Source organism: Melospiza georgiana, chromosome 2 (assembly GCF_028018845.1).
Source record: "Melospiza georgiana isolate bMelGeo1 chromosome 2, bMelGeo1.pri, whole genome shotgun sequence".
In the NCBI taxonomy this organism is placed as follows: Eukaryota; Metazoa; Chordata; class Aves; order Passeriformes; family Passerellidae; genus Melospiza; species Melospiza georgiana.
The window spans coordinates 25,670,536-25,696,473 of NC_080431.1; the positions used below are offsets into that span (position 1 = coordinate 25,670,536).

Genomic DNA, 25,938 nt, shown 5'->3' on the forward strand with positions numbered 1-25,938 from the left:
CTGCTCCTTTGTGAGGGGAGTCATCTTTTTCCCTTGGAATACCACTGAATTTAACAAGCAAAAATGAAATGGGATTTAGACCAGCATACAAAACAAGTACCTTGTTACTGCTCCTGAGAAGATGCGTTCTATCATCCTATTTGAAATTGCTGTGAAGAAAGGTTTGAAACAAAGTCAACTCTATGCAAGTTATTTTTGCATGTATCCTGTTGTTGAAGAGTTTACTGGAACTCTCCTCTTACATACACAGATCAGTGAGAATGATCGGGGTAGTGCTCATTAATCCCTTTAAGTCCTTTTAGAGAGGATCACTTAACACAAAGCCTCCAAAGCAAAACTACAACCACCCAGCTTTTAATTCAAACTTAATGCAGAAATAGTAATCAAATTGCAATGCAAGTAATAAAATTGGCTGATTAATAAAACTGCATTTCCCACTTCTTTGACAAGTAAATCATGTTTTCCAGTGGCAGTAAGTTTTACATGACCTTGGCAAAGAGCCAAACCAGAACTGGCACGATCACACATAATAAACATACCTTACTGATTCTGACAGGGGTCTATTTTTGACATGGTTTTGATCCGTGCTTCTATTTTGAAACCATTTCAGGGATTTTACAGACATGTCTGAACTAAGCACTACTTTTGTAAAGGATATTCAATTTATCCTTAAGAATCTGCAAAATTAAATTGCAGGTGGCACTGCAATTATTAGTTGTGTGTATCAGTTGTGCTTTCTTCCTAAAATGTACTAACTTAACCGAGCAGCCACTCAAATGAAAGCAGTTTTCCTTTCTCACTGTCCCAAAGCACAGTCAAACTTTAGTAGGCAAATTTTGAGAAGCAATCAGAATTGTGTTTATCCTTTTTAATGTGGGATAATACTCCATAATCACTTTGTGCTTAGGTAAGCTTTCCAGTCCTGAAAGGAACACTATGAAGGTGGACACAAGGATCTGAAAAGAGCCCCAACAGTTCCATACAAACCACAAGAATATTTAAAATAGAAACAAGCATGCAAGACTATAGAATCACAGTCAATGCATATTGTACATGCAGCAAACGTAAACTTGCTAACTAGTGCTTAACAGTATTAAAGCAAAACACACTGCAGCTGAGTTAGCAAAACTCCAAATAAGCCAAGTACCTGAAGGTATGTTTGCCTTTTCTACTCTTTCCATATCTTGCCATAAAAGTAATGCTACTTGAGTAATATCAGTAAAATGGATTTTGTCCAAGATAACGACCCAAAATTTCCAAATAAAACCATTTATAATACACCAACACATAAGTGATATTTGCCCTACTTCTTTATCAAGATCAGAATTCAAATTCAGAATTTTCCTCAAATCTGGTATTTGTAGATGCAAAGTAGCATCACAGATGACTTGTCCTGCTTTAGTTCACTGAGTCAGCAGGACCAGCTACACCAACAGACTCATGAAACTGTCCTTGGCATTAAACCACTTCCTCAGCTCAAAGTTTACAGGTCATTTAATACATGTAAACAAAGGTGCTTCATTTGTCATACCATAATCATTATGTCGAGCTAAATCCTTCCGATCAATATAGAGGTCATGGTCTGTGTCCAGCTCCCAAAATTTGCAATAGATAACATAAAAATGTTCATATGAGAAGTACTCTGTCAGCTGGTTAATATCAGCTTCCTCTTCCAATAATGCCACATTCTATTATCAGAAGGACAAACAGAACATATTAAAGAGTTTGTAAGACATTTATTTTTTGAATGGTCTGAGTTCTCATAACTAAGTTAATATATAATGCTATTTCAGTGGAACAATTTTTGTTTTCAGGGATAATGCACACCATACAGTGTGACAGCAAAACTGAACACGTGGCAGAAAATGAATGCATTCACAAAAGAATGAACAGATCAGACCAACTTCTGCTACACACATTTACATGTATACAGCTCCAGATAGAAAAAGTTACATTTAAACATATTCTAATGTATGAGAATTAATGCAATTGGGTCTTCATTACTTTTTGGAAAAGGAAGAAATGCTATTTATGTTACTCCCTTAAGCCTTTAGTTAATGCAGTTTTTTAAAACTTCCAGAAATATCTGTCTTGCAAAATTTTAGATATTACAAACCTGCAAAAAGTTGCTTTTCCTGAGTTCATTACAAGTTATTTTCCCAGACCAGGACCTATTTACTGTATAAAATATTCTCTGTATGACCTGCAAAAAAGAGAAAATGGAAAGAAACTTTAGCTATGGTAATTAAATACCCATCCAAATATTTCTCAAAGATGTTTTAGTACAGCTGTATTAGAGAGCTCCATGTTTCCCCTATTTCTATTGTTCTCATTAGTTAGAACTTCTCTTGTGTCATATTATCCCCTATTCAAATAATTTCTAAATCTATATCTAAACTCATCTAGATGAGTTTTATTTCAATGCTGCAGTACCTATATCTCACTCAGTAATGCTGCAGAATATTATGTGCTATCCAAAATATGTATATTGGCGATTTCACTACTTCAAGTCTTCCAGATCTACAGGATACAATCAAATAAACCTATTAATATATCTTATTACTTCAGATTTAAAGACCTGCATTTGCTGTGAGACTGTTTTACTTCATAACTGATTTTACAGAAATAGAATTGGGACTGCTTAAGAATTAGAGTACAGCAGATGTTGCTACTTCTGAGGTCTACAAACACAACAAATCTACATCTGACAGAAATATTTCCTGCAGGTGCAAAGAGAATGTTTTTCCCCATTTAACTTCATTCTATTTGGAAAAAAACCCCTGTTAATAGCATTAAAAGAACATTAATATTTTCCAAGTGAAGAACAAAATAAAATAATCTATGCACGAAACTAGTTCTTGTGCCATGACTGATACTGGAACCAGAAACAAATACATCCATATAAGTACTCTACACATCTTTAAAAATAAATTTTACATGTACTTCAACTCAATGATCTTACAGGTCTTTTCCAAACTAATGGTTCTATGGCTATTTTGGGCAACTCATGCATTCGCTATAATTTTCTCAGATTTAGTTTACAAACTCAAGACTTGAAATATGACTTCAAAATATATTTTTTCTGCTACTTAACTAAATTCAGTATTCACCTCAATTAGTTTGACTTAAGAAAACCAGGTGTACATTTCAAGTCAGTCATTCACCACTAAACAAAACAAAAAAAAAACAACCAAAACCACCCCAAGCATATTATGAACTATAAATGCTCAACTGGTGATTGATTATACCTGCTAACTGGCAAGACTCAGTAATGCATTGTAGTGCTTCACTTGCAAGAGAGCAGGTACTAAGGTTCCTCTCCTTAGGAATCCCTTTCCTGCAATTAATATGTCCTCCCAACTACAGGCTAAGCTTTTTATCACTTCAGACTTCAACTGTAGTAAATCAATAGTTTAAACTAACCAATCATTTTAAAATTACAAATAGAAGAATAATGTACTGATGAACTTTTGAAAGAAAACTTTAACTGTAGAGCAGCAAGCTCCTCAGTTCTTACTTCGAACAAGAACAGCTGGTTCAATGACTCCAGACAGAAGAATAGATTATCCTGCTTCTGAAACTTAATTAACTTAATTCTAATTGTGAATTTAGGGAAGGTCTATTTTTTGGCTTACACTACAAAGCAATTTTTTCTAAAAAGGTTTTTGCCTTAGCTTTGCAACTTAATCCGTCTGCATGTCATTATCTCATCTGTTATACATTTAACTGGTCTAAAAATAAAAACAAAATTGAATGTTTGGTAAAGACAACTGGGAACAAACTTAAACTGTTTTCTAAAGTAAACTGATGCAGAGCGTAAGCAGATTGTCAGAGAATTGACTTTACTATTCTGCAGAGTGCTTTGTCAGAAGGGAGAAGAAATGCTGCAATACAGAGACTACCATTTCAAGAACTCATAGTTCAGATATGCACCTAACATCCTGGAAAAATAAATGTAGTATCTTATTTGTAACAGCAAACATTTTAAACTTATTTCAGCTTTATCTTGGCCATATATAACGGGACTGGCCAACAAACCTGTAACATATCTTAGGAGACAGACCAGATTGCTTTCATGGCTTACACAACACGTGCTAAAGAGATGTATGTAATGTGCATGCATACACACATACCTATGTGTAGGTATATACAAAAACCCAGCAGAATGGCTCATTTGCTTTTTAGCTGGATGTATCCTTTAGATGAAGCTTCATGTAGCAAGGTTAAGCTAACTGAGTACAGGTATGAAATGGCTTCTTTCATTATAGGTAAAATAATCTATCATCATTAATAACTTGCAGGACAGAATTTTGGAAGACTGTAAAAAGCACAGTGGTCAAAGAGTGGTGCAAATAATGTCAAGATTGTGGGTTTGACCCCTGTATGGATCATTAACTTAAGAGTTAGACTTCATTCTTATGGGTCATTTCCAACTCAGAATATTCTGAATTTTGTTAATAAAATACTACCAGTAATGATTTATTCAATATTGCTAAACTTTCTCCAATAAGCTGTTCCTCCAAAGAAAAGTAACTGGACATTGCAGGACCTTTTCTTTCCTACTCTTTTTCAGGTCATTCAGCAAGCTTTCACAATTTTAACCAGAGCAGGCTGTGACACAACGAAGAATCCACAAAGAAACAAAACAACTCACAGGCAGAACAATTCCTTCAATCACAACTGACAGGAAAGTTCTGTGAGCTCAGGTAATCATTATAACAAGAAGCAAAACCTAATGCAGCAGGACATACTTGATAGGCCAGCAAGTCTCTGTAAGAAGGATGTAACAAACAAAACCCAAATGCTCTCAAAAAAAAACCTTCCACAATTTTAACCTGGGTCGTAGTGTAAGATGGATATAAGATGGATGCATGGCTTTTTTTTTCTTGGAGAATATTCATTAAGCTAGTTTTCACATGCACAAAGAAAGTGAACTGAATGTCATTTTGAAGAATTTTAATCTTTTGAGACTTCAGTGGAATCGACTGTCTAGTCCTCAGTTGAGAAAATTTAATGTCACCGATTTCTCCCTTGGGTACAGAACAAATACTTCAGTCACATAACCCTGGGAAGACAGGAATTGAACTTTTCATGCACAAAAACCTTCCTTGGAAGAAAAGTCCCCAGAGAGACAAGTGGCAAGCAGCTTCAATATTATCATTATTTCACTTAATACTGAACATAATCATATTAATATAGATGTTTCATTCAAGACTTCATTTAATTAATCCCAGACTAAGGTCAGGATTCTAATGAATGCAGTCTACAGCCACAATCAAGAGTTTAAGATAACAGCCTGCTCTTCATTTAATGCTCATTAACTTATCCAACACTATTACAATTCACTGCTTCTCTTACTAGTATTAAATTCAGCAATTCCTTAAAAATGTTGAGAACTATCAGGCCTAAGAAAGACTCCATTCCCACAAAATTTCTAGTTACGTAGAAATGAAGACTTAGACCCTGCTCTAACTCTACTCTTCCCATGGGACAAAGATGCTTAGAGACATTTAACTAATCTTGATTTCCTTAGTTAACCAAAAAATAGCTTTTCCAGATACAAATCACTTACTGTTGTAATATACCGAGAATGGAATTCAGATGCTTCTTTTAAAAATAAAAGGCCTGGATGACTATTCACCACATCCTACAAAAAACAATATCACAAGGAGCATTCATTAGTATCCATTTAAGACAATTAGCAAAGAATAGCACACCTGCTATTCCTTAACCAAAACAGTTTAAACTAACTACCACAATCATTACTGATAACTACGTTTTCACCAAGGCTTCAGACAAATCACATTACAAACCTTTTAAAAATAAAATTATCTTTTAAATAAATTGGATAAACAAAAGCTTTCCTGTATTTTAGAAATATTTTAATAGGGTTTTTTTCTCTGTATTTTAGATAAGCTGAGGATTTTGAACACTGCTGACTGTCCTAGCTTGTAATTCTGTGTCTATGATTCAGTGAAGTCAATTCAGGTTTTATTCAGTCATTTCTATAGGTGGTGTTTGCTGCTCTTCCAACAAAGATATATTAGGTTTGAATTCATATCCCACTTCTCCTTTGCCCTCCAAAGGGCTACCTGACTTAAATAACTTTAACTGACTTATGAAACATCAAAGATTCTAATACATATGTTATTCCTACAATTGATTTTAAATCTTACCAGGGTGCTTAAAAAACACCTCACCTTATACAAAATTATTAACTGTAAAACAAGTCACTAGCGTCTCAGTGGATCATGCAAAGTCAGTTGCACTAAATATTATCAATAAACTTTAATGATGACCATGAAAAAGTATGTTTAGTTCAAGCAACTCAGGGCTTTGCCAGTTCATCATTTTGTGGTGTTCCTAGAAATAGTTTCAACTGCAACTTACTTGTAAAAAAGGAATGAAGTCTTCTTGCACCAAGTAGTTACATCCAGGGTTCATCAGAAGATGAACAAACTTCGCAGCATCATCATAGCAGGTCTGAAGTACTCTGAAATGGAAATATTTCTATTTAGTATTCTACACAGAAAATTGCTCATGCTACCTCATGCAGGCAACTTAGAGCAAGGCCTATGAAACAATATTTATTAAAAAGGTCATTACAAATGTCAAACCATGCTCCAAGTGAACTTATCAAAGCAGAAATGTCTCTTAAATTGATGTTAAAGGAGGTGGGTACACCATGTAATCGATTACATGAAAGGACAATTTAAAGTTAAAATTGGAAAAGAGCTAAAAATAAAAAGCACATTGCTCAGAACTGGCATCTACAAGTAAGGGCCATGGTTTTCACTTCTCATGAACTGTCATTTACTCAAACATTTTAAAATCTATAAACCCTGTAAATGAAGATTTGTTTATATTAAAGTATTATTTAGTTACATTTTCCCATGTACAAGCTTGCTGACAACAGCTGATTATGGGAAAGTGTTTTATTGCCCTTTACAAGACAAGATCACATTCAGAACTTGAAATATCACATTTCAATGCAAAAAAAACAATACTTCTAAAAACAGTAATCTACTTACTTCCGCCACATTGCAACAAATTTATGAACTGACACGTATCCTGTTCGTTCACCTCCAGCACAATAAAACAAAGGACCTTTCCAGTACAGTGGGCATTCACAAGCCTACAATTAAAGTATACATCAAGTCAGCTTATTGATTGCTTATCTGAGGGCTACTCTTCTATTTATGGATCCTTCAAAATTTACAAGTGTTAAGAAAAAAGCATTAGGGAAGAGATTTTTTTAAAACCAGTTTCTGAAACCAGCTTCACGTCCTGAAATAATCTATTTAAAGCAACTTTAGGCTGAAATCCAAAAGTGGAGAGCAAAACACAGGGAAACTTGTAGCATTCCTAATGGACTAACACAGTGAGTCACGTGGCTGTCTGTCCATGCTCTAAGCAGCTGAACAGAGTCCATCTTAAGCTCCACTTCAAGAGCTGGATGTCTTTAAGCTAAGCTCAAGACAGCACACTTACAGACCCTGTGAACTGGAGCAAATTGACACTTGTCTGGCTCAGAAGATGGCTCAACTCATCTGCATCCTTTGCACGTGCATGGTACATCCTGTATCCAATTTTAAGTAGCAGGCCAGCCTGCCCTGAGCAGCAGGATCTCGCTTTAGGGTACTCAACAGCTACACATTCCCAACTCCAGAGTAAGCACAAGCACCTAAAGCCCAAGTGTCTGCAGCCGTAACAGCCAAGAGCCCAGCCTGCCTAAAACAGACTCGAGCTGGGAGCAGTCAGACATGCTGGCATCCCCAAGGATCTCCAAAACCACTGAATACTGCAAGATGTGTAAGGGCACTGGAGCAAAAGTACAATTACTTCTCATGCAATAGCTTAACTAGTACTTCAAACAGAATAAAAGAAGTGGTTGTGATGAGTACTGTCCTCATCACTGAATAACAGGTGACCAGATCCTTTCAGCTTCCTTGCTGAGAGAGAAGGGTCTCTTCCCTACCTCCTTACTTCTATGTACTTCTATGTTGGAAGGACCTGTGGAAGACAGGGATCCTATCATTCAGCTTAGCAGTAAAAAAGTTTTGGTGAGGCAAACTCCCAGTCCCGCTCTTGTGAGCAGTCAGTTTCTCTTTTCAAGACCCTGGACAAAGTGACAGGAACATAGATGAGAACCTGAAACTCATCAGCAAGATCACGACTTGCAGTGAGATTTCAAGCATTAATTCAATATAAAAAAATGGAAATTTAAGTCCATTATAAACTAGCTTATCGTCTTTAAATTTACAGAGAAGTTTAAAAAAGTATTTGCTGCTTTCTAAGCTAAGTATTTTGTCACTCTGCCATAACTCTAAAGTAGCTCTTCAAGAATAACTTGAGAGCTATAATCTCAAGTTACCAAACCATCCTGTCTTTACCAGTGTCTTTGCAATGGAGGTTTAGCAGAATGAGAAAAAAAACTCCAACCTGTGTGAATATCTGAAAACAAAACATATATTAGGAGTGCTTTTGCCTTAACTCTCTTGGTCAATGTGGAATGGAGAACAACATACAATCTTGTTCTTTAGTATTTGGTTACTTATGCAGCAAAAAAAGTAGTTCAAGTTTTGTTTTAATGTTTTGTTTCTTTTTATAAGGTCATTTGATAGACAGCTAATGCAGAAACGTCCACATAACTATTATCAACGATGTAAAATATCATTAAATACTAATGTGTGGGAGATGGAAACACACAATACAAGAAAAGCAAGCACACAGAACTCATCTTTCCTTTCCACAGGAGTAAAGTACAAAAAGAAAATGGCCAGCAAGTTCTCACCTTTGCAACCTTACCCATGTCTTCTAACGTTGCCCTCTCATTTGGAAATTCAGAAAAAGTTTTCTCAATTTTGGCAATCACAGCATCTATATTTACTTTTTCCTTAGGACATCCTCGAGGAAAGTAAAAAGTTGGAATGTTTTGACTATGTGGTGGTGGCAAAGTTTCTTCCTTCTTTGTTTGAACCTAAATAGATAAATACACATTTGACAGTCAAGTACCATGAAATCACATAGTCCTCCACAGATGACTTAAATCTCTTGGTATTCTATTTTTCAACACACCTTCAAAAAGATTTCAGATTATAAATTGAATAAACTATTACAGAATACGGGCACATCGGAAAAATTGATGACTATTTCCAAAAATGGTCATATAGAAAAACTTCTAGGATGTTAAATATTTAATAAAAACAACTTCAATCTTCAACACATATCACATTTCAAGACTGATACATTGGACAGCTTCTTGGGGACACCTGAAATTACTCACGTTGTATTATCTGTTTCAGGAAAAAACCTTTCAACCTCCATCTTAACAGATATTATGAAAGAATTTGCTTTTGAAATACTTGTAGTTTTACAGATTCAAGGTTTTGAAATAAATATAATAACTTTGTTACAAGCCACCAACCTATTTAATAAAGTTATGATGAAGATTTTGGGTTTTTCGCCGTAAAAAATTATAGATTTTATAAAGGTAGCAAACAATGCCTGCAGAGAGGTTTTTTTTGGGTAAAGTATATACCATGAGAGTTTAGAAAGCTGTTTCTCAAGAATTGTGATACACCACATCACTAAAAAAATCCCCCAGATGACCTGTAACAAGAGAAATTTATTTAAAAGCTTTCAAGTTCAGTAAAGAAGAATTTACCTAGTAGTCATTTTCCAAAAGAATGGCAAATAGGGCATAGAAGCAAAGATAATAGGTAAAGTAACAACAGAGTTAGGAAACAACTCAAACTTAGCAATTAAACCAAATTAAAGTCCTTATTCCCAATACTACTATTCAAATGTAAAAACATTGCTATAGGGTGACTTGTCCTAGTGATGAATGTGTTCAAGATTCTGCATCTAATCTCTCATTTTCAACCATAACGGGGGGAAAATAAGCTCAAAATCTCTCCAAAACCCCTAACCCTTGTTTTTATCTTTATCACCTTTGCCAAAGTGCCTGTAAACATACCCAGCTCTTTTACCATAACTGAAGTCCTTCCTTATGTGAGTGGAAGAACTAGGTGCTTATGGACAACAGATTTTAATTTGCAGAGTTCCACCCCAGGACCCTTCACTGGAATGCTACATATGCAAAAAAACCCAAAGCCAAAAAAACAAAAAAACCCCACAAAACCAAAAAAACTCTGAACTAACCTTTCCTTCCTCTCCTCTGCATTTGAGCCAGAATTCCTGTCCACAGCTGCAGAATTACCTTAACTATGTTACAAGATTTATTCCATAGAAGAAAATGTTACCTTGAATCTGTGACACGAGGAGTCAATGTCTATCACTTTCTATGAATACTGTTAAGTAACAACTTTTAATATCTTATCATTGGTTCACCAGTCCAGTTGATGAAGTAGTTTAAAATAAGAGTGCTATAGGGTATCAAAAATCCCTTCCAACTTCACACTTCCAAAATTTTAGGAAGTCTAAAGACAGCAATGCTTTATTCTCTAGGTAAAATCACCACCAGCACTACAAATAATGTCTGTAACGGGGTGAACACCTTGTTTCATTCTACAAGCCCAGCTCTACCCATGAGCACTTTCCAAGAGCTCTTGCAATTACCCTATTTTCCCCATTTCCAAGAACTGCCTGGACTGACACAAGATTAGCTCAGCTGATCAGAGCATGTTGCTAATAACACCAAGGTCATGAGCTCAATCCCTGTACAGGTTGTTCATTTAAGAGCTGGATTTGATGATCCTTGTGGGTCCCTTCCAGTATTGCTCAGAATATTCTGTGATTCTGTGACAACCACTCCCATGTGAGCTGCTCAAATGGCCACAGAGCAGCAGGTGCTCCAGCTCTTCAGAGGTGCCCGATGAGGAATGCCTCATCCAAGAAAAGGGAAAGTGCAAATCACAGACTACTAACATTCCCTGAATGTTGCTGATGTCATGAGGATATCATCAGCAAATGTTGATATCATCAGCATTTTGAGGAAGCTTAGTACAAAGAAGCAAGGCATTTTTAAAATCTACAGCTAGGGAAATTTAGAGCCTCAGATAGAAAATTTCTTTTAAAAGCAAAGCTAGAAACAGAGGGAAGACTACACTGGAAAAGATCCCAGGAGAAAAAGAAAAGCTATCATCAGAACCATTTGATCATTGGATACTATATTTTTTCAGAAACCACTAATTTAGATACCGCAGTTACACAAGAAATGATTTCCATTGGTCCAGGTTAGAAGTTGTTCTTAAATACAACTTCTTAAATAAATTGAGATGGAAATCTCAATTCAGGATTTGTAGTAAGACCTATCCAAGCACAAGTTATTTAAAACAACTATAAGATAAGGGCTTTTTATTTATTTTTCATCTTATAGTCTGGAACACGTTCAAAACAAAGATTATAAGGAAGAAGTTCAGCAACCAATTCAGAACTTAAGACAAACATATAGTTGAAGAAAAATGATTTTTCTAAGATGAAAATGTTATATTGAAACATTTGAATTCAGCATGCTTACTGTAAAAATATATAATATTTAACCTGTAAGACGGAATATTAATTCTAAGACCAAATACAGACTACAAATCTGTCCCAGCAAGACAAATTAACTCTCCCTATACTGAAAGATGTCTATTTTCACATGCTGGTTTCTCCAAGTTGGCAAAAGAAGAAACTATAAAAAGGCTTCATTTGTATTAGCAAGTGTATGATCACTTCACAGTCATTTCTGCTAGAATTATTTGGTGCCTACATATAGGCATCTAGTGAGAATACCATCTAGGGCACGAAAAAAAAATGCCCTTGAACATTCCTTGTGGCATCCAGCACAGCTCTCACTCTGCATCTGCCACGTGGATGATCTGAGCATGCTAATGCTTCTTAAATGCCACCAGCAACTTGGAATGGGACAATTGAATTGTGCTGTTAATGTCAGTCAACACAGGAATAGGAACTGTACCAAAGAGAGAAGCACATTGTCCAAAACCATGAGCTCCAACTAATGCACTATAAAGTTGATATTACATCTCCTCCCTCTTCTCACCTTCCCAAGAAGGGCCAGAGATTCTCCTCTCAGTCTGAATAACCAAAAGGCTTCTTGTACAACTGAGGCTACTCTGCTGTGTGTGCTCTAATGAAGGAATGTGTGATACTAAAAGGGCTCTAAAAATGTCACTATTTTCTGTTCAGGTGCTAGTTACTTCTGTAGAGGCACATATTGCATAGGTGATGAAGGAGTCAGTTCTGCTATTTCAGAACAATCTAAATGCACTAATTGTGTGAGATTGGGCTGTTCTAAAATGAATTATAATTTTAACTGGGGAATTCCTTCATTAAAAATAACAGCCAGAAGCCTACTAACATCCAGTCTTAGACTGGAAAATCTGCAGGAATAGTTCATTAATCTTTTTGCACAACTACTCCATTTCAGTGGTCAATTTAACATTTAGAAAGTGATCTACATTTTCCTGTTGTTTTAAGTTAAAACCTTTAAAACTTGTAACAGTAAGCTAAACTCAAAAAAAGGGACTTGTTTGGTCAGTGAAAATTTTCCCTGCAACTTGCTGAGAAAGAGTACCAACAACAGCATGCTTGGAAATAAGGAAAAGAGCTATATAAGCTTGTAAATAACTCAGACAGATGTGTGTTGAAGTGCCAGGACTGAAGGGAGCATTAAACTTTGCAATAAGTATATATGAAGTCCAGGATCTGTAAGTGTATTGCAAAGCTGCCACCGAAGTTTAAGTTTTATATAACAGATGGGAAGTGAGGATTCCTTGAAAACATCTTGTTTGCAGTAATGTAAATAAACTTCCGTAAGATTTGTCTATTGGAGAATTCAAGAAAACCTTTAATACACAACCAGTTTTCATACTTGAGAAACAGAATTGTAAAGACTGTCCATAGCTACCCAACACTTGCCTTGATTTTTACAGTGAAAGAAATGGAAATGGAAGTTGTTATCCCATTGAGGTCACTGTTCAAAGGGCAAAACTTCTAATATTAATTTTGCAACTTTCCAGATCCTTTTCCAATCATTCTTTCAGAAGTTGTTTATATAAATGGCATAAATCAGTATTATAATTACAATACAGTGACATATTAGTATATACCAGAGAACATGGATACACCATATTCCAAAGAGAGAAATTAATTCTTCAAGCTAGACAGTCTTCTTACATCTGCCACCTGATGAGTGGCATTCAGCAGAGTTAACTTTGTTATAAGCAAAAAATAAAGACAGTGGAAATTTTAAAAGGGTGGGCTTTTCCTTCTCTCTTAATTGTAAGAGCTGATGCTATGATATAATCATTCAAGTACAGGATATATTGCTGAAATAACAAGGAAGGGAGGACTCGATCCCAGGTATTTTAATAATGTATGCTCAGTAAAGTCTAGCTCTAACATTTGTATGTAGCAACTGCCAAAGCAGAAACACTGAGCCCCATGAAGGGGTTGAACATGTGGATTCAAATGCAAGTGAGTAAAACCTCACTTATAAAGGACTTGCTGGAAAAAGAAGCAAAGTACATATATTTGTGAATTTAATACTCTTTTAGACATTTCTGAGATTAAGACATGAACTTGGGTTGGAAGGGACATCTAGATCCAACCCCTCCTGCTGTGGGCAGGGGTGCCACCCACTAGATGAGGTTGCTCAGGGCCCCATTCAACCCGGTCTTAAACACTTCCAGGGATGGGGGATCCACAACTTCCCTGGGTTGCCTGTACCAAGGCCTCACCACTCTCATAGTAAAGAATTTTTCCTCTCTTTTTAGTTTAAAGCCATCCCCCCTCGTCCTATCACTATCTGGATTGAACTGATTGGTATTTACATTGTTTTGACAGGACTACAGAATAAGATAACTTCATTCAGAAATGTTGATTACACCAACATTTTTTCTTCCTGTTTCTCTGAAAAAAGCCCAACCCTAAACATTTTAAAATATTTACAGAATTTGCAGTCAGCTCTTGCTGTAGTATTTGACTGGAATTTCCACGATAATGATCATACTAGAGAAAAGTCATTGGAATGCATACAACAGGGTCAAAAAAGGACCCCAAAAATTCTACCTCACATTTACATCCAACTTTACATTAGGATTTTACTAACTGATGCACCACAATCTCCCCCCCCCCCCCCAAAAAAAAAAGCATTAAATATTGAAAATACTATAAAGAGATGTTTGCCTATCAAATAGATAAAATAGTCTGGTTCAATTCCTTAGTAATTTTCAACTAGGAATTTAGGAGGAAAAAAGGTCTGTTGCAATATTGCTTACAATGTGCAGTACGTAAGTTAATCTAGTTCTTCAACAGACTAGGTCATCTAGTCTTATATATTCTACTTTATGCTAAACTTACCTGGATGAACCAAAGTGCATAATAAGCTAAGAGGATTTTCTGCAGAGATATGCAATTCAGACTTTTAAATCCTAATATCCATGCAACCACCCCACAATGAAAACAGATAACTGCATGAAGTTCCCTGACACAAAACAGAAAATGGAAGCCAACATGGAAATTCAAAGGGTAAAATTTTTTTAATGAGTCTTTATTAAATTCAGTGAGTTCTTAAGAATACAATGTGTGTTACAGCTGATCAGTTAAACGGTAATTGTGAATGTAATAAAAAGTTGTCAGTAAGCAGGCTCACAAGGAACACCCAACCAGCCTTCCCATCCCTCTGCTCTGTTATTGCTATCAATCTAAGTCTGACCAATAAAATCACAGAAATATTTCCTTTTAAGCTTATTATCTAATTGACTGCAAAGTGAAAGTCAACATTTCCCTCTAGATAAAACAATTGACATTACCAGTAGTTTTATGGAATTTAAATCTTGAAAATCTCACATAAGACTTGCACTACTATTATTTAGAAAAGGGTTCATTCTCATTTGGAGGAAAGACAACAGTTTTGAAAAACCTGTTCTAATATATAAAATACTTTAACATGCTGAAGCACCTTCAAAAATCTGTTCCAGGACAGACAAAGTAAGGTTACTACCAGAACTTTCCCCAGAAGAAGCCCAGAGAAACATGTCCTCTGTAACATAAGCTCTTTTGACCTTGTGGTAGACATTTACATTTAAAATTATTTGAGTTGAAGTGTGATGCTTTTATTGCTTTCTGTGTCATCCTCATTAGCATCTTTCCAGCCAAACTAATGAGATTTTTTTACTGCAAGAGTTCACTGATTGTACTACTTCCCATTCAGCTTGGTGTGCTAAACAGTATTTTCTCCCCTGTGAAAGATGATCCTTGGACAACTTAAAACTTTGAAAATTTCTGGGTTCTTCCTCCAGCCAAGTTCTATTACTCTAAAATGAAATTATTGCACTGAAAATCATCTTAAAAACACTAAGTTTATCTGAAATCTTAATAATGAACTTTACAGCATGGCATAAGATAAGCTATACCACAGCATACCTGCATCTTCCCCTTCCTCCACAGAATTTACTTGCTTCACTAGTGACATTGAAGCAATATGGTGAATTGCCTCAGGTCACCAAGACAGCTGAAGAGCAAAATTAAAACTCCCTATTTGTCTTCACCAAATCTCACTCGGTGCCACTTAGAAGCAACGTGGTTCTGCTGCTAACATAAGGAAGATCAGGGAGTACTGCAGCAGTATTGTTTAAAAATCAGATTACATTAGGCTTAAAACCATGCTAAGATTGTGATTAATTTTGCATAACTTAGTCAGAAATATAAAACTGATCAAACCCTGAGATACCTACAGAGAATGAACCCATGCTATACCAGTCATCAGGGTATATATGTAAAAGTCTTTCCTCTGGCAACAATCATTTTAGTCCCAGTTGTTTCCTTCTATCCTGGACTTGAGCTTGCTATCCTTCAGTGACTGTCTGGCAGCTGTTTTTAGATGGGCTATAGAGACTAATTTTATCATACATGCTTCTCTTTCTTTCCACAGTAAGAGATAAACATCCATTAATTTTAACCCTGCTGCAGTTTTACACTAGCTTCCTTTTGCTGTTAGCCTTAACTCTGAAAATTTCATTCATCCAGTCTGGTCTGTAGTCAATATTTGTGCTACACGGGGGGGAAGGAAATGGAAAAATTAATACACTTTCCCATAAAATTCTAGCAATATACCATTAGAAGAAAAAAGGTACTTTAACCTACACTGTTTCCAATTTTATACATGAAACCCGAATTAAGGTCTGAGAGCATGGTTCAGCAAATCTCCCAAAGCAGCCTATGTTCCAGTTAGCAATCCTGTGTTCAAATTCTGACCAGAAAAATACGGTGGGACTCTCATTCCTGCATCCCAGTTTGTGCATTCATCTCAGTTTTAAATAAATGGACTATCATTCTCATCTCATTTATGCATATTCTTGGGCATTTACCCTCAAGTCTATTTCTGTAAAAAGGCATGTGGTAATCTGGTCTTGTGTTCAATGCAAATGTTAACCCTCAATGATGAATTGACTTTTACTCTAGAGATGAACCCATACACTGCTCTGTTCCATTTTGGGATCACTGACATGTTACAGCATGTCAGTGCTGCAATTCCATAAACAAATTAGAAGAGATTCAGTGATGTTTAGAGCAGACAGGAGTAACACAAGGAAGGATCCTAGGTAACAGTAAAAATGAAGCCTGAAGAAGACCCTAATTTCTGATTCTGAGGTAAGAAATGAAATGGGTTTTTTTAAGCTGTTTGCTATATGAAGCTAATTTCTCCCCTTAGTTTAAGTCTTAAGACAGCAGAGTAAGTAGTAGTACTCTTAATTTTGTGATAGCCTGTCCAGTTTGAACAAAACTGGTGTGTTAAGGGCCATCACGTGGATAAGTCTTGAAAATCTTCCTATAAGGCATAAAGAATTATGGTACAACTATCATTAACACTTTCCCCCTTTATTTAACCAAGCCAAATTGAAATACCCAAAATGATCCTCAAGAAAAAGCCACTGAAGTGTCAGCACTGCAGCAGAGCATGGAAAACTTTGGACTATCTACACAAACCCATCTGGGAGAGCATATTCTAATGTAGGAAGAGACTGTAGGCAGTGGCATCCAGCAAAAGCTTCCACCTGAAACTATGAAATGCATTCCATACATACTATCTGGGGTATAGAATTTAAAACCACATTCAACTAAAAGCATTTGTGAATGGCCACCACAGGCAAGTCATATCACATATCCACAAAAAAAAGTAGCACTGGGAAACTTTCAAATGGTCAAAATCTGATTTTCACTTGTTAGTGAAGGCTGAGGTAAACTGGTATTTTTCTGCATGACACCTAACCATTATAGCACACACTCACCAATCTCCTCCCTTTCAGTAATATATATGCTGCACTAACAGAAGTCTCACTCAAGTTCTTCTACAACTCTGATTTTGGAAATACTGAGATTCTCCCAATTTACAGCTTGGTAGAGCTGACATAGGTAAATCATGCAGTCCTGCTGGGAACTGGAAGATGCTATTGCAAAAGTATTATTGCTGTAGAAACACCTCCAAATATGGCTGCACACTTTTTCTTTGTACAGCCACACAGAGCTTCAATATTAAAAATATGGAGTATGAAGAACTTATTGATTTATTCAGAAAACACTTGGGTTTTCACAAACACAAAATGGAAGATGTAGAGTTACCTGTGCCCCCCAAAGGGGCACAAGACCATTCCACATTGCATCTACATCCATTGGTAACTTGCTTCATTTGCTGACAAAACTTTTACCAAAGGCTTCTAGAGTGAGGTTTGCTCTGAGAATTTGCCATCACTGGTAATGATGCCACTTTTTATCCAGTGAAGATATTTTCTCTCTTTCACATGCCTTACTAATTTAAAAATGGAAAAGGGTACACATTATAAAATGAAAAAAAAACAGGAGTCTTCAGAAAAACCTACCCCATGAACCACAATTTCCTAAAATTTTCTAATTTTCTTTTACATTTCATAAGACAAAAGCAATAGAAAAATTAGTCACTGATAGTATAACTGCTAGTGCCTGTGAGTTGTTGTCAAACAGGCTACAGTTTATGAATTATGTCAAATTAAGTATCCTAATCACTAATATGTACTGTTAGTCATATAGTTGCAGCTTCCTCAGAAAATACTCTGATTGCAGATTAAATCAGTTCCTCTATTCCTTCCCATTGTATTCTGTTCCCCAAATGTTTCTAGGGCACAATCTGGCAAGTTCCTCCTAGTACATGATTATTTTGATTGTACACAGCCAATGGACTGACAGGTACACCCGAGGCAATTCTAACATTTGTCTACAGCAAACAGCCCTTGTCAGGACAGGCCATCAGTTCAACATCAAAAGTAACACATACAGCTAAGACAGACATCCACTTAAACTCTGCAATAGCTTTTTATCCTTACATGTTTACAACAAGCAAGCTTCAATCACTAGGTGCAATTGACTTCAAGAAGAATCCTCTCAAACAAGAAATGTCACCAAGTTCAGCCTTGCTACAGAGCTGCAAAGTCAACAGCTGGAGCAAGTATCCTGTCACCTGCTTGTCTGCTGATGCCCTGAAAAATCCTCATTTGGACAATTGTGAAAACAATCTCATATCCCTCTTGCCCTGTAAAAGTTGAAGGACATTGTATATGAAGATGTGCTGAACTGTTTCAGGCTTTTTAGGACTACCAATAGTCATACAACATCTACTATTAGTAGTGTTAGTTAAAATGGAGAAAAGAATAGGGAATGTTTTATTTCAAGCGAAAAAATAAGTACATCTGAACTCTTCAATGTTTTTGCTGAATTTTGATGAATTGCTGCATCACAAAACTTAGCTGCAGAGGGAACTGACATCTAGACTCTTAAATCATGAATGCAAGTAAGCTGTAACAAACTTTCACCATATTGGCTTTTCTATAGAAACAGTACACATATTCTGTAATAATAATTTTAAAAATAGATTTATGACCAGACATGAGCAGGTAAAGAAGCTGCTATCACAGGCAGCCAATACATTTTATGTTTGAACCAAGAGTCTCCATTACAGAAATGGCAAAAATCTACCAGCTTGTTTACAGTTTCTTTTTAAGAGACTAGAGCTTAAAACCTGGCAATCCACTAGCAGTGAACCATTTATGGAAAACCTCATGTTAACTAGTAAGTCTCAGTGGGCAGCCTATATATTTTCATTCTGTTTTAAACATTTGCACCTGCTCTGGAAAACTGGCATTATATCAGCAAGCTAACATCAAGTGTACCTATTAGCTACAGTCAGAATGAGATTTGTATTCCATCTCTGGCCCTCCCAGCAAACACTTGTGTTCTTTAATAAGGCATTTGTGTGCCTGATGTAAAAGTATTATGTAAAAATGAATATTGGGTCCTCTCCCTGTGGTGTTAAAAGGTCTACAAATTATGTTAAATTAGAAAACTGATGTTAACAGGAAAGCTGTCGTGCCTGAAGCCTCTAATTGTTACACAACCTTCTTCTGAGACTATAGCTGTAAACCCAACAGCCTCAATTAAATTTTTTTAAAGTAGTTTTGCCTCAGAAAGGAGAATTATCTTCATGACTAAAAGAATCACTGTGTGCACTACATCACAAATATACACCAGCCCAGCATACATTAGTACCTACAGACTCCGTGTTCATTGCTTGAACATGCCACAAGTATTTATGCAGCATTTTGGTACCAAAGGAAGGTAAAAATGATCAAGAGGCACTGAAGTCTAAAGCCACTTCACTCAGAAGGCAAGCCAATCTCGTGAGACACTGCAGAAGCTGAAGAAATAGTTCTCATACAGCTGACATAAATAGCGTGTGTAAGCAGCATTTAGTATCATTAACAGGTGGTCATGAAATGAGTAGTTCTCCATTTTCACACTGAGTTGTGACGCATACAACTACACCAAGGGATCACCCAGTAGGCACAGCAGATAAAGATATAATTCATTAAAAGTATCAAAAAATATGCCAGCACAGGTCTGTCACTAACATTGAGAGGATTAATTAAAAACTTAGGGTAGATTTGTTTTAGCTCCTTTTAAAAAATTATATTCAGCATGAATTTATTTGATTTTTTAAAAGTCTAGTTTTAAAATTAGAACTCTGCAGTTTTGTAAGGCGATGTGGCCTCTAAATATCAAAAAATACCCATTTTCCAAGGTTTAGCTTACACTGAGTTAAATGTATAAGCATGTCAGTGTACACACATGTACTTTATTCTAATTATGTTTCAAATTTGAGGTATATTTTCCTCATATAGCATGCATAATGGGGCTGCTTATATTCCAGCTCTGACAGGTAGGGATGTCACCCGACACTGGTTAAAATACAGTGCTGAGCCTTTCAGTTCACATCTGTAAGTTGCCAGTACATTTGACAAGGTGAGAGTTTCTTCTTCCTCCAAAGTTTCAGATAAATTGACAAGCAAGGTGGACAAGCACAGCGACCCTTCAAGTGTTGCATTCCCAGCTCAATATATTCCATAGGCGTTAAGTACTTAAGAAAGACATTGGTTTTACAATTAACATCAGGGTAAGATGGAATGAAGTTTTACTTCAATTTAGGCAGAAATACCGACTAAGAAATTTAGCTCCCCAAGGTAACAGAGAATGTTTCAACAGTTGTGTATTGCTTCATCTTTCTTTTGAGAAATAGTTCTTTCCATAAAGCTCTACTTTGCTCAGGTTTTTTCAATTTTCATCCATAAATTAAAACTGGGGAACAGCCTATTCCACTTTCTAGAACAACCCACCTCACTACTGGTGGTCTATTTAAAGATTTTCAAGAAACCTGATGTGCTATGCTCTAATGACCACCCCTTCTAAACCACAGGGGATTACCTACACAGATTATTTACTTACATGGCCCTATATGAAAAGCCACTGCCTTAGAATTCTTGGAACCTGTGGAAGACCAGTCATTCCAACCCACCTCAGAGCAGATTCTGAGCCACATGTTATTTCACAATTCAGCACCATTACTAATTTTTTATTTTAAGATGCTGGTTTGAATAGCACAAACCTCTTAACGAGAATCTGTCATTTGTTTAACAAATTATAAAACTACAAGATTGTAGTAGAAATATGGAAGAATAGATTGCTTCCATTTCTGTTTGACTTTACCATTCTAATTTTACATCATATTAATGACCTGTTGTGTCTGAAAGCCTATACAGGGAAATAGGAGGTTGTAAATTCCAAAACCAACAAAGCTTGGCAACTGAAATGATAAAGTTTTGTTTCAAGTTATTCTACAAAATCTCTAAGGAGTCTCTAATTTTAACATGAATTTTTTTCAATGATTACCTAGCTGATAAACACTATTATTTGAAAAACACCTAACCTATGAGGATAAGTTGGAATTAACATAAAACAGCAGGTAAAAAATACGCATCTTCTATATCAACAGTTACTAGCACCCCTATTTAATTTTTTATGATACTTCCAAAAAGTTCTCCTTAACATCATGGGGTCAAAGCAAACCATCACCTAAAAAAGGAACTTAAGAGAAAATGCTTTCTATCAAATTGAGCAATGACAGACCTCATATTCTAGTTTTATATGTGTGTTAACTCTGTTTTGCTCAAAAAATTTTGTAATATAATGAAGTAATTTATCATACATTATTCTACAGTTGCCATTTACCCAGGAAGTGCAAGACTGGTTAAAAAATGAAAAATACTCGCTCACTGTCTTCACTGCAAGTTTATAGCCAGCAGCATCCTAGAGCCCCTACAGATTAGACAAGCTGTTTTCTAAAGCAGTTAGTAGCTTGGAGCTATGCTGAACCATACTACACTGAGATGTTTTCTAGGTCAACATAAAAAGGCCCTGTAAAAGTACAAGTGATCCAACTATCGCTCGATGAAAGACAGATCAAGTTAAGGGGCACCACACAAGGTAATGCTGTGTTTGTTTACAACAGGATGCCATGACTAGACTGAACTTGCCTCCTCCTCTGAGGTGCCCAAATATTAACTGCTACCACTACTTTTGGGTAATTAAGATCATATTTTCTTTTCTTGCTATCTCTAATCAATGTACCTGTCTCCAGTTTAGCACTGAAGACACAAGTCAAAAATCCTTTAACTCACATGTCTATGCTGAATGGTGTAAATCAGCACAGTCAACACTGGCACTCTGCTTTGCACAAAGGAATAAACACTGTTTATAAAGATCACTTGAAACAAATTTTAAATAAACATATAGAAGATAGAAGTCTAATACATTTTTAGGGTCATAGGGCTCTATGTCCCTCTCTTGAAGGTCATCTGGAAGGGACACTAGTGCTCTGAACTCAAAATTAAGTAGCAGGCTATATTTAGAATAACTAACAATGCCAGAAATTCTAAGTTAATGTAATTTTTATTCAACTGCTAAACTTTCCTTAATTAAAAAAGGGTGAAAAAAATTCACACATGCCTTCACCGACACACCTTTATTTTAGTACATGAATTAGAAGTGAGGGTGAAGTAAGGTCAAAGTGAATGCTTTCAGATATCACTGTATGTCTTAAAGGGTATTCAAAGAAATACCAAATTTCAGTTTCTCAAAAAAAGTTGTATGTTTTTTCTCACTCCAAAGGATAACAAATCTCTTTCAACATTGACTCTACAAGTAGTTTCCCTTCGGATTTTACTTCTCAAATATTTCTATTCTCAAGTTTAAGCACACTTGAAAATTGTAGCTTTAACTCACTGCTACAAAACAACAGCAGTACACGTGTGAATCAAGCAGCAACAACTGATCTCATTCAAATAAAAAGTTCAAAATAAACAATCTAAAGAAATTCAGGATCACCAGGCAAGTATGCAAGCACTTTTAACCATATTATGTTTGAGCTAGTGACGTTACAGCCTATTTCAGTATTTTTTATATGCCCAGTTCCGATAAGAGGAAAATTAAATCCCCCAGAGAAATGTATGCAGATTGCAATTATACAGATTAAGGAAAAGAGTCTTTAAAAGCCTAATAGCATTAAATGTACCAACTTTGCACTGCATATACCTCTGTGCAAACATTGTACTTGAGCTGTGGTATGTGCTTCAGCAAAATCTCATCTTTTCTTTGCACAAAACCACCACCACAGTCCTTTAAAACACAGAACAAATCATCATATATGGAACAGACTATCAAAACTCTGCTAGCTGAGTGACAGCTTCCAAGCATTGCCTGCAGTTTGAGTGGTTATAAAGGTACAATTGACAACAATAACTTAATTGTATAAGAACAGAAAGACAAACCTGAACCTGCTGAAAAGCTTTCAGTCTCTTCTTGAATCTAGAAGGTAAAACAAAATCACATCCTCGAGCTAGCAGTGCCAACTCCTTTCTTAGATCGGGATCTTGCCGCAAAGAAATCTCCTTTATCCTCATGCTTTCGGATTTCATATAATGTCTCTGTGTGCCAGTCCAGGCACTCGAGTCCCAGTAAATAGCAGAGCTGTTGTATTATCTCTCAGTGCCGCTTAAAGCAGCAGCTGCGCCCGACTTCTGGGATATTATAAGAGTCAGCTCAACTTTGCCCGCTCCATACATTAAAGGGAACTTGGCTGGAATTGCAAAAACAGATTGGGAAGTCACTTTGGGGGCCTGCCCTTTCATCCAGGCATTCCAAAGTCTAAATGGGACATTATGGAAAATGAAAACCGTGTTTGGAGGAGCATCTATAAAAGCAGCTTCCAATTTTAAAAAAGGCAAGCCCTACAGGAATGCAGAGAGGCCAGCCGTGTTATTTTCTAGCTTCCTCCTCCTCCCATCCCCCTCAGCTTTCCCTTCTGTCACAAAACACTCACTGTCTAGCTTCAATGAAGAACCTCACCGAAGGATAAGGCTTATTACACAGCAATTAATTCCTTTTAAACTATTTTGTTCTTTAGTAGGAACCCTATTACACTGGGACAATGAAGGCAATGGCAAAGAGCTTCAGACAGGCTTTCAGAATGGCTCACATAATCAATAAATAGATATAGATTGATGTAAAAAAAAAACTCAGTTACTGTATTTCAAGAATCTAAAAATTTAAATGTTAAGACGGAAAACCATAGCAGAAATGAAGTTAATGTTACCACACTGAAACACTGCTTTAAATAACGTTTTACCAAAAGGTTACATTAGAAATATAAATGATGTCACAAAATTTGAAAAAATTGACAGGATACTTTTTTTCCTAAGTAGCTTTATAAACATTAACGTCCACATGCTAGATTGCATACCTGTCACATTTCACTAGCATTAGACTCCACTACCACTCTATTTTCAGTGTACCGAATCTCAAATATATTTTATGGGGGTGGTGAGGCCAGATTTTAATACACATCAATATTCTTCATGGAAACAGAAATCTGATAAGCTTTGTGAAAATTCAAGTGACCTTCAGTTCCTTCTCCTTTGCAGTTTTAGGTACAGTAACTTATAACTAGTGGAGTTTTCACATTTTAAATGGATATACCTTTATCATAGCAATCTTTAGTTATTTTGATGGATTTGTTTTTTTTCAAATATCACCATTACAATTACGAGTACAGTAACTCTTACTATTCCAGGCTGTGAACATTGTTAGCACCTCCAAATTCTCTAAAGATAGAGATGTTGGCTATTTATTACCAACATAATTGTCATGCACAAGTTTAGTTACAAACAGCATAAAACGAAAGACCTTGCCAAACCTATTCAGTTTTCAACCCTCCTACTTTAAATAAGGCCATTTTCCTGATTACACAAAATGTACACAGCCTAAAACAACTCTTTCACCACTATGTCAGAGATTTCTTTTACTGGATGGCACTATTTTACTCCCATATAATCTTTAGCCATATTTATCCATTCATAGCCATTCTATATGTAACACTGCATTAAAATCCCACAGTAAATATTCCTGTTCAATTAAGAAAACTATGAAAAAGTGCTAGTGAAACATGATTTGTCTTAACTGGATTTTTTTTTAGTTTATGACACACTGTTAGAAAGTAAATAATGACAAAACACCTGCTTTCTTGGTTTTAATTTAGTATCCAGTCCAGTCCCTGCCTCCCACTTCTCTATTGCAGCTCGTTATGAAGATATTTATTTCTTTTGGAAGCGGGAGAACAAGAAAGGAATTGACAAGGCAAGAGTAAGACATGTTGTGGTTGGCATGACCAGACTATCCAACTGCATTGAGCAAATCTGGCTGTCACTCACTGTCTTTTAGGAAGACTAAATCAACTAACCTGGGATAAATCTTGGCCACAGGGAAGTCAACAGAAAACTGGGCATGCAGTACACAACAGCAGTGTGCCTGGAACTTGAGATGAAGCACTGAGGTGTTAGAGTAGGAGAGGAATCCTATTCTGGCAACAGATAACCATTCCAGACCAAAATGTGGAAGGTCAGGAAGGTTGTATTGCAAGGCAGATTGTGTTTCAGGTTAGGCAGAACAGCCCTTATTTGAGGTAAGGAAAGGCATCTTCTCACCTAAATTGCTATTTTCATCCCTTTCAACCAGGTGATGCATTCCCATTTGCTGCTGCATGCACAGTCTCATTTGATGTGGCTGTGTTATGTCATTAAGGTGATGGATTGTCACACTGAGAGCTAACCTAAAAGAGTGAAGTGCCAGTCTGGAACCTAAAAGGCCTGGAGCTCCTGAACCTGCTGAAGGAGCCTCAGTAACAAAGAAATGTTCTGAACCACATTTTTGAAGGAGATGTGTATTTCCCTCCTTTATTCAAACAGAACTCAGAACCCATCATAACTTAGCCAGCAAACCAGGTTCAGTGTTTTGAATATTCTGCATTGCTTTCTCGTAATATTACTTCACTGCTCCAAGTCAATCCCATTGTTAGTCTCATATGTTTTAGCACTATGGTTTCCAACCTAGTGGCCATTTATATAGCTGGGTATTTGTTGTTCACAGGTTGCAATTTGTTGTTCCAGAGATTGCAACTGGCTACTAATCACATAATTTTCACCATCTAAAGGGAAAAGGGGTTGGTATTGCCACATTTAAGGAGACTGAGCACTTATAAAGCAATGCGGTCAT

The 25,938-nt window shown here is 36.2% G+C and overlaps 1 protein-coding gene across 1 annotated transcript in view; it reads right to left on the reverse strand.

The window, feature by feature from the left end:
• The window catches only part of PPP2R3B (protein phosphatase 2 regulatory subunit B''beta), a 46,381-nt gene that overhangs the window by 8,073 nt on the left and 12,370 nt on the right, over positions 1–25,938 (reverse strand). Inside the window, exons 3-9 of the mRNA XM_058044235.1 lie at positions 8,795–8,980; positions 7,032–7,135; positions 6,391–6,493; positions 5,573–5,647; positions 2,117–2,203; positions 1,532–1,688; positions 101–149 (exon numbers count right to left, since the gene is read on the reverse strand). Coding sequence (XP_057900218.1) covers positions 101–149; positions 1,532–1,688; positions 2,117–2,203; positions 5,573–5,647; positions 6,391–6,493; positions 7,032–7,135; positions 8,795–8,980 — 761 coding nt within the window. The remainder of the gene's footprint in view (positions 1–100; positions 150–1,531; positions 1,689–2,116; positions 2,204–5,572; positions 5,648–6,390; positions 6,494–7,031; positions 7,136–8,794; positions 8,981–25,938) is intronic.